This window comes from Mya arenaria, chromosome 9 (assembly GCF_026914265.1).
Source record: "Mya arenaria isolate MELC-2E11 chromosome 9, ASM2691426v1".
Lineage (NCBI taxonomy): Eukaryota > Metazoa > Mollusca > Bivalvia > Myida > Myidae > Mya > Mya arenaria.
The window spans coordinates 714,622-728,525 of record NC_069130.1 but is presented as its reverse complement, the minus strand read 5'-3'; the positions used below and the strand labels follow the sequence as shown (position 1 = coordinate 728,525).

Genomic DNA, 13,904 nt, shown 5'->3' with positions numbered 1-13,904 from the left:
GCAACAGCAGTTCCATTTCAAAAATATTTTGTGAACAGTTTTTCGTGCTTTGTTCGATGAGTTTGTGTTAGTGTAAAATGAATAAATCTATTTTGGTTCGTCGATCAGATAAAAAATGTTTATATGTATACATAAAATAAAAAGTGCATTAAAATAAATCTCACCGCCATATTTTCTCCTGGTATAATTCGACCACGATTCATTATCATCTGGTGACCATCTGGTGACCTCCTATTGTAAACACGATAAATTTAGTTACATGATAACGGCAACATGGTTGACCCTATGACCTTTTCTTATGGTGTATGAAATGTTAATAACGTCCGAAATGAACGTTTGTTCCATATTTAATGGATGCAATTATAAAATTATGTGAGATGGGTACGCCAATCATTTATCATATATGAATTAGATATATATAAGTGCAACAATGAATAAAACAGCCTTAACAATATGAATGCATAATTAAATATATTTACAAAATATCGGTAAAAGATGTATCTATCGCCATTTTATTCTCCATGTGCTTTTTGTCAAGATCCATTTGCTCTTCACTCTTCTGCACTTGCGCTCTTTGTCGCTGTTAAGTTTGTTCTTCTGGAAGAACCATACGACACTTGTACCACTCACTTTGTTACCATGCAAACAACCGTGTTGTTTCCAGCAGGCTTTGTTGAAATGAAATGTAAATTGCCACTGAACCCCCAATTTGTCATTTGTATTATGAGATTATGAGTCTAGGGAAATATTAATTTATATACGTTTATTTGACCAAACGGTATAGTTTGTTTGTCAATAAATCTGCTGTTCCAGTTTGCGTTGCTCCACATCTTACGAGACCATTGGGCATTTATATAATATGATGTTACGAGATGTATTGCAGTCCCAAGATCAACTGACAATTTTGTAGTGTTTCTTTTATAAACTGATGTTCGAACCTATACATTATTTATTTATATACAAATAATACTATTTTTTTCTTAATGTGCGACCTATATCAGCCATTATTTCTCATGGGTAATATTGTGAAAAAAGACGTGTTTATGCTTTGGGCCATTGGACGATATGGATTTGAATATTATAAACGTTTGTAATTATGCATATTCAATAAAAACTGTGTACATGTACACATCTGCTTAATTTTGATAACATATGAATACAAGCACTACAATTATAGACTGTCAAACATGAATACCCATAACTGACAAATAAATTGCTAAAATATGTTGTTGTTTTTTTTATCGGAGTACGCTAGGATATACTTAAAAAAGATACACTGTATTACGTACATGGTTTTAGTGACTGCTTTGTGTGGTTGCACAGGAATAATCAGCAAACAGTCTTCTTAACCTCTTGGAGATTTCGTACAGGATAAAATTCGTTCAGCACAAAATATCAACATAATCGCCCATCTGAAGGGTTGGGCTTTACCCGCCAAAAGAAAAATGAAAGCGCTGAAAGCGTTGAAGAGCTGACAATTATGTTCACAGGCAATAAAAATCGAATCCAAAATATATTTTGAGAGGCCCTAAAACGTTATTGATGTGTGCCTGTCTTTACGAATAGGTAATGTAAATTGATGATTTTGTTATACAATAAGCTAGTTTCATAACAGTAAATGAAAATCCTATACGTATTAGGATATATGATTATCGCTTTCATGTTGCAAGTTTTATTGCTAGTGCAAATTTAATTAAATGAAACCCAATTATCTTTGAGGACGTTTTGATTATTTATTAAGGGTAAAATAAGACAGGGTCTTTAAGTCAACTCAATTTCATTTTCTGCGTTTGAATAAAGTGGTCTATTGATTTGCACTATTTTAAACCAAATATCACCATACGTGAAAATGTGTAACCCCGGCGCACAAATTTCTTTAAAATGTCACGCCAAAAAGTAGATCGGATGATACCTGGTTTCGATTTGCGGCCTTCAGCCTAAGTATAGGATAGACAACGAGTGGACGTATCTATGACATATATACCCGAGCGATATATATATATATATATATATATATATATATATATATATATATATATATATATATATATATATATATATATATATATATATATATATAACCCTATGTCATAGATACGTCCGCGAGGTGTCTACTCGACTTAGACCACGTGGACTAAGCAAGGAGGTTTGGTTCTTGTTCTTTAATCTAAAGACTCATAAATCCAAATACCATTTAACTTTGTTTACCGCAGACAATGCGTATTTTGGTTTGGGCCTATCACGAATTTTCTATGGTTAGAGTATTAAGATTAACCGTACACATTGCAGGGCAAGGATTTTAACCCATTTGCCATTACTGGAATTGCCATATTGGAATTCCGTTAAGAGTCCAAGGACGAAATGTTTTTGAAACGGGTGATCGAATAACTAAATTGAATATTATTTTCTGTATTTATATAATTGATATTGAGATCGACATTAAAAGTATCTGTAAAAAAATTTTTACATAAAAACGGGTTCATGTTTTTGACGTTTTTATCTTATTAACGCTTTCAAAGATTTTCAGATGTTGGAATTAAGCTAACCGAAAAAGTGATTTGGTATGGCATTACAAATAAATGCACTTTAAGTTTGATTTTTTTCTTGTGGGAAAAGATGTGATGTTTTTTCAGTATTATTAACTCTTGTTTGGATGTAATATTATCGCCATAATACTATTCATATTCCACTTTTAGAAGGAATTCACAACGATCAATATAATCAATTTGCAACTAGGGTTGGATCGTTTTGGAATGTTCTGATGTTATGTACCGATTGTTTACAGTAACTGTCTCAAGTTTTCATTATCAGCATATAAATAAATCAATACACAAATTGAGGAATGTGACCTGTGAGAACTATTATGTAAATCATGATAATAGTATATAGCTTTTTTTGAATATGCATCTAAACCCCATGGGGTAACAACTAATTTTTAGACACATAAATACTGGAAAGACCAACTGAAATAATGTTAAGCTACCCAGGTACCACTGAATTCGTTTATTTACATCCCATTTTAGTTTTTGTTCCAGTATGAAATAGTGTTTCTAGTTTGAATAAAGTTAGTTCAACCAAAACATGCTTTTAAATCATATTCAATGATTATTATTAGACCATCAAAGAAGTTTGAAATATATGTCTGATAAATTAAAGATTATTGTCTTGGCCTCTGAATACAGTTTCATGCTTAACTGTTCATCTATTTTGCCTCGAGGAAATCCTGTTTTAGGAGTTGTATATATATATATATATATATATATATATATATATATATATATATATATATATACGTCTGATGATACAACGTGTATATAAGAAATGGAACAACGATATAGCGAATGCCGATTGGTTGGATTAGAGTAAGTGTGGTCTAAAGAAAGCTTGGTCAGCTATGATTCGATGAACTTGTTGACTCCAGACCGCAAATCTAAACCAGGTATCGTCAGATCTACTCACTACTATATTTTTCGTAACCTTTAAACACATAAACTAAAAACAGAAAACTTACATCATATCTGCATTTATCAATGCCAGCAATATTACAAGCTTCAGAATAAAATCTTTTATGATAAATGTTTCACCGGATGGAGTTTCCAAAGATGCTTTTGTGTGTATTTGTTCTTCCTTCAACTTATTGTAAAAACACAATATCTGAAGCTGAAGGATCAGGCTACATTACAACCTTATAATTCAGTATGGATGCAAAATGGTCTACTGACGCGTTTGGTCAAAACTTATGTGAAAAACTACAGAAACAAGCTAAGTTGCAAAAAGTTTAAACATAAACCTCGTACTTACTGTCTTTCATTATTCTCTAAAGAAGTCATTAACGTCAGTTGCCAGATTATAATTGATACCGTCATCGCTTGTTTCTGTGGATTTGTATCATTTATACAAACCTAAAATCTCTCTTTCGCCGCACCTTCTGAGTAATTTTGTGGCAAGTTATTGAGCTTATCTTGGATTTATCCACGTTCTTTGGAATTTTGTAAAAAAAAATACCAAACAGTATATGTATGTGAAGGGTATAAGTAGTTCAATGGTAAGGTATACCACACGCGGCTATAAAAAGCTAGCTCTCTTGGCGATGGGCTTTGAGGGTAGATCTCAAAAGGATGGAAGAGCTAGCACTGTTAGCTCGGCTAAATTCAATCGTTTGCCTGTGATGTTTATATCCAGTCGTTGAGTACTTAAAATCACTTTTTCAGTTTATATGCTGTAGTTTTTTTTACTTAGCTTTTCATTGTTTGAAAGTTGATGTTGGCTATGATGATGCTTTTATTTTTCAATTTGTAATTATCACGTAAAGGAACAAAGCAGTATTGTAACTAAAATGGTTAGTTATTCGTCTAAACTCCATTGTATCTCACAATACTTCCTCACCTCTGCTGTCTCTTCAACAACTAATAACCCAATTGAAAATGAGTACTGCTATCCTATATCACAACACCTGGATACTAATATACATATCCATACTACCTGGTTGGGATCATCACTCATATTCGATTGCATTTTATTTCCAATGTCCGGTAATTTTCATACTGATGATATTTCTGCTCAGATTATTGTCCTGTTTAATTTGAAAGACTGACGATTTAAAACAATTTTATAATGATTTTTTAAAATAAATTGTAGAAGATCCGCAAGACAATAATGATGACATATTTTATTCTGAATGTGTCTGTGTCGATCAAAAGAAAACAAAAACTGAGAGAAAAAAATATCCACTGGTGATAACACGTTTCATTGATTGCCAAGTTCATGAATTATCGAAATGTTCCTGTGACAGGCGGGAATAAAAAAAAACATACAGGATATGTGTTGATTCAAATGTAAGATCGTTATCTTTTTCAAAAGTTTCATAGAAAAAATTATTTTCACGAGTGACGAAATTTCTGTAAACCTTATGCTTTTTGTCAGATATTTATTGGTAGTTTATTTATCGTTTTGTTCATTATCTCCTTGTTCATACCCCGTTGCTACCCGGTTATCCATGGAACACCATAAGGCACAGTTATGATCGCCAATGGTGTAGCTGTTACTCCTACGACGGCTTGTAGAGAAAGTATTCTCCAATATTATTTTTTGCAAGTTTTTTTTATTTACTCTAGTTTAAGATTATACTTATACTCATCAAGACACTATGATCAATGCATTTATGTTCCAAATATTCATTATATACGTTCAAAGCATTTTACGTAATGATAAATCTGAAAGGGCAAAAAGTACACAAGATGTGGATAAAAAACAGTTTTCAAGATTCATCGTATTCAATCAAGCTTACTGTCATAGATAATTTCCATTCGTGTGTTAAGGAATCGGTTTAAAGCTGCAGAGTGCAGATCACGATTCGTTGTTGGAAGTTTTCAGATTATTTATGATGGGAAATATTTATGTTGAAATAAGTTAATTGCTTTGATAATGTTCTGGGAAATAGGTATTACAAGCTCAGCCAATGATAAGATATGAACTAGATGATTTAACATCGAATTTGGTTCGAGCATTGTTCTCGTTTCTGATGTTATAGCATGAAAACAAATGTTCGAGCTTTAAGAAAACGTTTACAAATAGGATAACCATTTCTCCAACGAAAATCAGAAAGTTTAAAGGGCGTTACATCCGGGTTTTCGAAAGTTAAACTATTCTATGAAATCAGCTAGAATTGTATACCGTTTTAACGACTATAATCAGCTTTACAGAAATTCTGTAACATCATGATGTTATTTATATAAGTGCACTACAAGACAGACATGTTTGGTCTTTATTTCGCATCAATATTTTAAACGATCCTGTTTATCCAACCAGTACTGCTCCTGCAACTCCCGCCATGACAGCTGTAATATACAACAATGCACTGTCATTTCATCAGTGTCTCAAGCTTAGGTCTTGTGTTAACATAACAATGTTGTAAAATTATACATTAAACACCAATTTCTTCCTTTTAAATATAATTAGACACGGATTTGAATTTAGTTGACTCGTTATCCTAAAGGTAAGGCCAATCTAGAAGTGGACAAACAAACAAAACAAAACACTCGGAGTAAAAACATATATCAATGATTTTCCTCATCCATGAATTTCTGGATTACCGCATTTAAACGGTCAATGAACAGTTATACCAACGATTTAAGCATACCAGTTTGGTGAACAATAGTCAACTCATAATAAGCTGTATATATAATTTCGTTTTTCTAAATAGTATTTTCGTGTTTGCTATTTTTATATTGTTTTTTATATTGGTCATGTTTTGCCCACTTATAACAAAGGTATCATACTCTGTAAGCCGCCAAACAAACTTCCAAAATGAAACAAATCCGATCATATTTAGTCACTAGATTTTACATACAAATAAGGTACAGGGGTTTTTCAATTTCTGGCTATTTAAATTTGGTTAGAGTATATTTTATGTTTGTTTGCTTGTCTGTTTATTTTGCAATTATCAGCTTAAGCACTGATTATGGTATCAACTTAAGAGTGCAAGAAGTGGATTACAGAAGCATTTATAATTGAGTGCCTTAAATATATGGCATATATCTGAATCTCTAGGATATTTGAAATAATTTAAAATCTAAACAATATCTCATTGGGTAAACGTCGGCACTCATATTTATAGCGTTTTGTATGCACCGATCAGTATTTAACTTACAAATATATTTCCACCAATAGTGAACAATACAATACTAACGGTATTCGCAGAATCCAAGATGGGTCTCTCCCGAGTCCCCGAAGAATCCTTGTCTCCCACAAGAGATGTCGTCCCACGTGCCGTTCTTGTAAGGTATTAAGGCAACGCAGTCCTCTATGTTGTGGTTTACAAAGTTATCCTGATGTCCGGCTATCCAATTGGTGTATGTCACCGCGGCACCTGTGAGCAAACGCCTTGATAAGCTTGATGAATTGTACCATAAAGACATCAGAGACGAACCCTGTAGCCATACCTTATCATGAAGAAGTTGTAGTGACATGTACATTCCAGGCCAAATGAATTATTGTAGTTTTGTGCGAAATGAACCAGGAGGAATACAAACTTGCTGAATGGGCCTCGCCCGAGCGTGAGTGTCCAGAAACGCATCTACACAAGGGAAAGAATTAAGGACGAACAAGACTCCTTTACTTGCTCAGATCAATGTCCAGTCAATGATATGACGAATATTCTCTATCTCATTTTTCGCCTGTATTTACTAAAGCAATGTGGTGGTGGTGTTGATTGATGATTAGGATTATAATGGTGTTGTTGTTGTTGTTGTTGGTGGTGGTGGTGGTGGTGGTGGTGGTGGTTATGATGATGATGAGGAAAAGGAGGAGGAGGAGGAGAAGGAGGATCATGATGATAATGATGATAATGATAATGATGATAATGATGATGAACGTTGTACCTACCGTTAGTCCAGTGGAACTGTCCTTCTGTGTAGTGATCATTAAGTCCGATCCAGACAGCTCTGTTTGGATTGTGCTTCATCATGAAGTCCTGTATGTAAGCTTGCTCAGATGCATCACCAATATTGGCTAGGTGCCCGCCTGCCTGTTTACACAGTTGCTCAGCATGACCCCATGTTACCTAAATTCAAAGGAAAGTTACACTTAATAGTTTATTGTCATATTAGCAATACAATGCTGTGTCCTTCTCATTTGCAAGCTGAAACACGAGAGTGTGATTTTGTGTTGTCGATGAAACCAGAGAACTCGGGGGAATTAAAGATTGTTCGGCTTGGTGACCACCAACAAAATCCACATGCGCCATTACCGGGAAGCAAACCCGGATCACCTAAGTAAATAGCGAGTGCGCTCTCACTACGCTATGCGCCTAATCAGCGTAGTTCCAAAATAAACATTTTTAGAAAGTCACTCGCCATGTTACATACTTTTGAGGCTAGGGAGTGTCGAGTGGACAGGTTCTTTATCCCTTTCAAAAGGTGAACAGGCATGGAGATAAATTCCTTTCAGCTTAAGCTGCCTAAACAAACGAGCTAAAATAAAAACATAGTAAAACTAAATCTACCTGGTTGTGCAGCAGTTCATAGCAGCTCTTGTCGTGCTGGACAAGTGCAGTACCATAGCGTTGAGCAAGGTTCCGTACTTGAGGTGAACAGAGATGTGTGTTTCCTAGAAAATAAATTTTTGCTATAACTTTCCATTAAGATATAAAACAAATTGTACATGTATATTATTTAATACTTGTCCGCTGCAGTACATTTTCTGGTAAACCCTTCCAGTGAAATTAAAACGTATCAGATGTATAAATTAGATTGTTATTCCTTCTAGCCATTTGCAATAATGTCAAACGTTGATGACTTGTGAACCCATATGAATTGGTATCAGTTTTCTTTCTGATTATTTATATGTAAAATAAATGATGTACACTACTATTACAAGAACAGTTACTGCAGTCCCCTGACCAAAACCTCTCGAAACTTCTTAAGTCCCTTAAAACACGATTAAGCTAAGCGTTTGTCAATCGTTTTTCAATAATTTGCGTATTTTTTTTTTCCTTTTTAATGGTTTTGATACCTGAGATAGGAATTATCTTCATGATAATCACAATAAACAATTTTTCTTTTAAAACAAATCAATTTAAGTATGTATTTTGGCTGATTGAAAAAAGCTTCTTAAACCTGTTAAGCTTAAGAAATTTTGAGAAATTTGAGCCAGGCATTATACTGGACGTTATTGTAAACCTTAACGTTTTATGTAAGGTGTGCGTCTCTGGGAACATGGTTTTGTAAGAGTGTTTTCTTTGAAAAAAAAACAATAATGTACTTTAGTGTGTACATGCCTTATATTGATAGGAAGTTTTAAAGTTTTAAGATATCTGCTCGTGCTCTAAATGCGATGAATAGGTAAATTCCGTATCACTAAACGTTTCAATATACAAATAATGCAATTTAATGGAAAAAACGTGATCGTTTTGGTCACGTACCGTCCGATCCGGGTGCAGATGTTGTGTACGTCTGACTCGATGGCACACCCGCTGTAAGAGAAAACAAGTATGAGCATTGTACAAGATACGAACCAGTAAGAAGTACAAATCCTTTTAAAGGTTTACCACCGTCGAATATTTGAACTTCGAAGGACCCATACTTTGTAAAGCAACAAACCACCACGTATTGTTTGCAAACGTTCATATGAAATTTATCGGTACAGTACCTTACACTTGATAGTATCCTAAGTAATACACAGTTATTTAATACAGTAAAAGATTAGACTCCACATAAATATGTTTGTTTTATTTAATAAATGACACCCCCATCATGAAATAACACAATTATATATATTACAGACATAACGTGTATCATAACAAGTACGTATATATGATATAAATAAAAAATCACATTCGTGTTCATTCAATACGCCCTATGTAAACTAGTTTACTTATATTGATGAAATCATACTAAGGATTGATTTTTAATACTACAACGCTGGTTTCATAAATACGAATGACCAATTACGTAGTATTCTCTATTTATTGAATTCGTCTTATTTCAACAGAATAGATACAACACAACAATTATAATTTAGAGAAAAAAATATTTGAATTAGACAAGACCATCCCATACACTGACGCAAACAGCTATATTTATATGATATTTTTATACATAATACAAGTTGTACCATGTTCATCGAAAAGTTTTTATATCTATTTAAGTATCGACATACGGAACTCGCACAGGTAGGCGTGGGTTTGCGAACACGATTCATCCTCCCAACGACCAAGGTGGGTACCCAGCCATACGGAAACACAGTCCTGACTAAAGTGGAGAAAGACGTTCTTGCGTCCAGGGTACCAGTGTGTGTAATTCACCACTTCACCTATATAAGATCAAAGCATACTATTATTATCATTTGGATCATTGATTTGTCTGTAGTCATTTTTCATTATTATTCCACTATTACTGTTTGTCCCTTCATTGTCTATTGTTTTCTTAGTATATTATACAAGATACCAGCATTGTAAGTTTGTTTATAAGACAATGAAAACTATAGGGACAAATGTGTGGTGTTTTCCGTTAAACAAATTGTGAAAAACAAAAACATGTCTAGTATGTCCGATATTACATATATACATAAATATAATTAAATGAAAGATACAGGTACTAATCCTGCAGTCAGACAATCAAATATAAACACTATTGAGAGGCATGATAATGGCCGATACTAAATGAGAGACACAAACATAAAAGCTCCACAAATAGACCCCGAGGACATACAATCTGAAGTGGAAAATGTGCCCGTTCTTTAGTAGTTCTAGGACCAGTTTTTTAAAGGCAGCACCTTATGCATAAGGCCAACGCAAACGTCATATTTTGGCTAACATTTAATCACAAAATCGTTTTGAAAGCATTAACATTTATATTCGTCCAGTAGGGATTTAATGATCGAGCGTTGCCAAAGAAAGGATTGTTTAGAAGCATGTTCGATAACTTTATTGAGATAAACATACCAGCTACATATTCAACCAAGATTAACACCAGAAATCAGTATTTTAACCAGTATGGTGTATTTTTCAAAACAATGTGGTATTTATGATTTGCTCGATGTTATTTTCTATGGTATAAATAATTCTATGTCATCGACAAAACTTGGCAACTCCTCTTTGTCGTAAATATCTTCAGTTTCAATAATAGTATTGATGTTATATGGAAATATTCACTACGTCAGATTTTCAACCACGTGTATGCGTTCCGTTCTTTCCTTAAAGCGTGTTATGACCAATCAACATAATGAAACATTTGTAAAGGAAAGTACAAATTTATTCAAACATATCACTCAAAAAACAGTTCTTACGCCATACTTACGCGAACATTTAATCGATAACGGTCAGTAGTTAAAGGAAATTAAAAATTTATTCATACACATAAATCAAAATGCAGTTCTTGTAGTTCTTGTAATACATACCTGACGTCCATTCAAAGTTTTCCTCAACGTTGATATCATGCAGACCAATCCAGACATTAGAGCCTTGGTACGTTTTCACCACCTGATAGATGGCGCTTTGTTTCATAGCACTGTCGATGGTAGCAAGATGTCCTCCTCGGTTTCTGCAGTCGTTCTCCGCTAGCGCCCACGAGTGACGTGTGGGGACAAGCTCAAAGCAGGTCTTGTCCACCGTGAATAGGACGCCGTCGTCATGTGCTGCAAACTGGTAATATCGCTGAGAGCAGCCGTACTCAGCTACAAATAAAAAAGACTTTCTTAAGACTGTTGGGGTTTTTTAAAGAATGTCTTTTGTTTTCTAAACAACACATATATTAAGGACAGACACGATTTTCCAATTTCACTCCAGCATAAACTCGGATTAAGTTACAAATGTAAACGTTAATGAAAGTCAAGAAACCATACACAATAAGACTGCTATATGTAGGCATGGTAACATTTTATTATTTGAACATCTTATGGAAATCAAGAACGTGATACTGTTTTACCATATGCTACATACAACTGAGCAAAGTATCATTGAACATAAACAGGGGTAGGAAACGAAACTACGCCCCCCCCCCACCTGATTAAGATAAGTACGAAAATTATACTTGCTTCCAGGGACAGGTGTTGTAGACATTTGCGACTGTGTAGTTGTCATGGAGGCAGATGTAGTAGTAAACGATGGCATTGCGGTTGTTGACATAGTTGAGGTTTGTGTCGATTTAGCCATGGTGGTTGTAGGTACAGTTGATGATTCAGTGGTTTGTGGCGTAGTTGTTGTGGGCGCTGTCATCGTTTTTGTTGTAGACGTCATCTTTATTGTTGTCGTTTCCATTGTCGTCGGCATTTGCGTCGTCATTTCAGTAGATGATGTCATCATTTCAGTTGTCTTTTCAGTAGATGATGTCATCATTTCAGTTGTCTTTTCAGTAGATGACGTCATCATTTCAGTTGGCATTTTAGTAGATGATGTCATCATTTCAGTTGTCTTTTCAGTATATGAAGTCATAATTTCAGTTGGCATTTCAGTTGATGAATTCATCATAATTTCGGTCGGTGAACTAGTTGTAACTATAACATAAAACGTATATGGATAAAATCAACTGTTACCACTCTGACGTATAAACAGTATGAAATTCATTATCATTTCTGTTCTTTAAAACTATGACATCAGTTGTTTGGCAGTCTTTTTGATAAAATCAAAAAATTAATGTTAACCTACTGAGGTCGGCTGTGGGGGGATTCCCGGGACACGTTTGCAGCTGTGTGTCAGAGCTGTTTGCCACGAAACCCCGCTAAAATAATGGGAATTAGTGATGTAAAGATAAAACAGCCTAGACCTGAGTATAAGACTTTTAGTGCTATGATAATTGCTTCATATCTTTATATAATTACATAATAGTGACTAATAATATTGTTCTAGATTATGAACAGATAAAATTCCATAATTCTTCATTTTTTGTAGCAAGATATCAATTGTTAACTTAAATCAGTTAGTTATTATAAGTGAACGTATTTGTTAAAAATATTAAAGGCAGTTCAGTAGTACAACCGTAAGATGGAGAATCGATCCGTAATATTAACGAATATGATGGAGCAGGTGCGGTCAAATTCGAGAAGAAAAAAATTGACTTAAAAGAAAATAATTCAATGTTCTTTACAAATTTGCTGTGCACGGAATGTCAATAGTATGTAACCTTTTTATAACTAGCCTGACCTAATGATGCCATTTAAGCAACAACAAAATAATAAATGCACATTCCGTGCACATCAAGGTTGTTGTGATTTTTAATGAACTTTTTTTTCCTTGAAATTGAGCGCTATGTTATATGTTTTGATTAATCGATCTCCATTGTGTTACGCTTAGGCCAAAACTTTTCTGTAAAACGGAAGTTCTACCCCGACACCAATCAATTAATGTTTAACAGATGTGCCTGATCGATTCCTATAATATTTTAAACATTTGAATGTGATTATTTGCGGACCAATGAGAATCGTGTATTATTCAAACATTTGCATTAAATGCTTGCTCGATTACTATTTGTTGTAAAACGTTGTTTATGTGCTTCTGTTGTTTGTAGAACGTCAGCTATTTCTACGTGTGGCAAGCAGCACATAAAACATTCTTTCGAAATTGCACAATAACCAGACGACATTAACAAGGAAGCGTGCCGGGCCACTGACATTTGGGTGAAGTTCAATACTCATTGGTCATCACATAATTACATCCACTATTCATAATAGTTTTTTTATTACGTCAAACAGAGTAAAGAAGGTATCATTTGAGCTGTGCTATTGCTTCTAAACTTCGGGGTTTTCTATTTTCTGTAGAACGTTCTAATGATAAAATATCATAATTGCTGTCATTAAAGCTGGATAATAACCTGTTGCTGAAAATCTATTGCCAACCAGTTCATCATTCCTGTGTCCGGACCCTGAGGCTTACAGTCAAACTCTGCTAGAGTGCCGAGGGGCTGGCTTTGACCAGTCATCTGTTCTCCATGGAATTGAATTGAAATAAATTAAATAGAAGTATATACTGTAAAACAAATACCAAAAACGAACCTTTTGTATCCAGTCCAGCCCGGCGAGACTACCAAGGTATAGATATTTCATTATCTTTTCTTATTGCATGAATAATTTAAAATTTGTTGTATGCTTTAAAGCTGTTTTTCATGATATGGTTTTTATTAATATATTAAAATACTCGGTAAGGGATCGCTAGATTACAAAATTTAATCGGAATGAAAATGCATTTTAATTTAAGGTTTCATCTTTTGCAAACATAATACATACGTGTATCTTTTAACATACGTTTCCAAATATGTTTTTGATCTCGTAGCAATTCTTACCGAAAAATAATATAATTTAGTCCAAAAAGCTCCGCATTTAAACGAACAAATGCTCATCAAATAATAATAGTCGGGTGACAACAAGAAGAAAATGACAACATTGTCGACATTATTCAAAGAAACATGTTTTGT

At 34.1% G+C, this 13,904-nt stretch overlaps 1 protein-coding gene across 1 annotated transcript; it reads right to left on the bottom strand.

Moving 5' to 3' along the window:
* Positions 1–6,683: 6,683 nt before the first annotated feature.
* LOC128202784 (C-type mannose receptor 2-like) lies at positions 6,684–13,412 on the bottom strand. Its single transcript, XM_052903918.1, has 9 exons — positions 13,305–13,412; positions 12,143–12,215; positions 11,533–11,991; positions 10,897–11,172; positions 9,658–9,810; positions 8,921–8,971; positions 8,003–8,106; positions 7,384–7,561; positions 6,684–6,868 (listed from the first exon to the last, which is right to left on the bottom strand). Exons 1-9 carry the CDS (start codon positions 13,410–13,412, stop codon positions 6,684–6,686), a joined length of 1,587 nt encoding a protein of 528 aa, XP_052759878.1.
* Positions 13,413–13,904: the final 492 nt, after the last annotated feature.

Bases quoted from the DNA above. Each gene is read 5' to 3' on its own strand.
- LOC128202784 (XM_052903918.1), bottom strand. From the start codon at position 13,412: ATGACTGGTCAAAGCCAGCCCCTCGGCACTCTAGCAGAGTTTGACTGT. The intron at 12,216-13,304 runs GTTATTATCCAG...CCATTATTTTAG, and splicing joins CAATAGATTTTCAGCAACAG to CGGGGTTTCGTGGCAAACAG. The intron at 8,972-9,657 runs GTATGTCGATAC...TTTCTCTTACAG, and splicing joins CGCCTACCTGTGCGAGTTCC to CGGGTGTGCCATCGAGTCAG.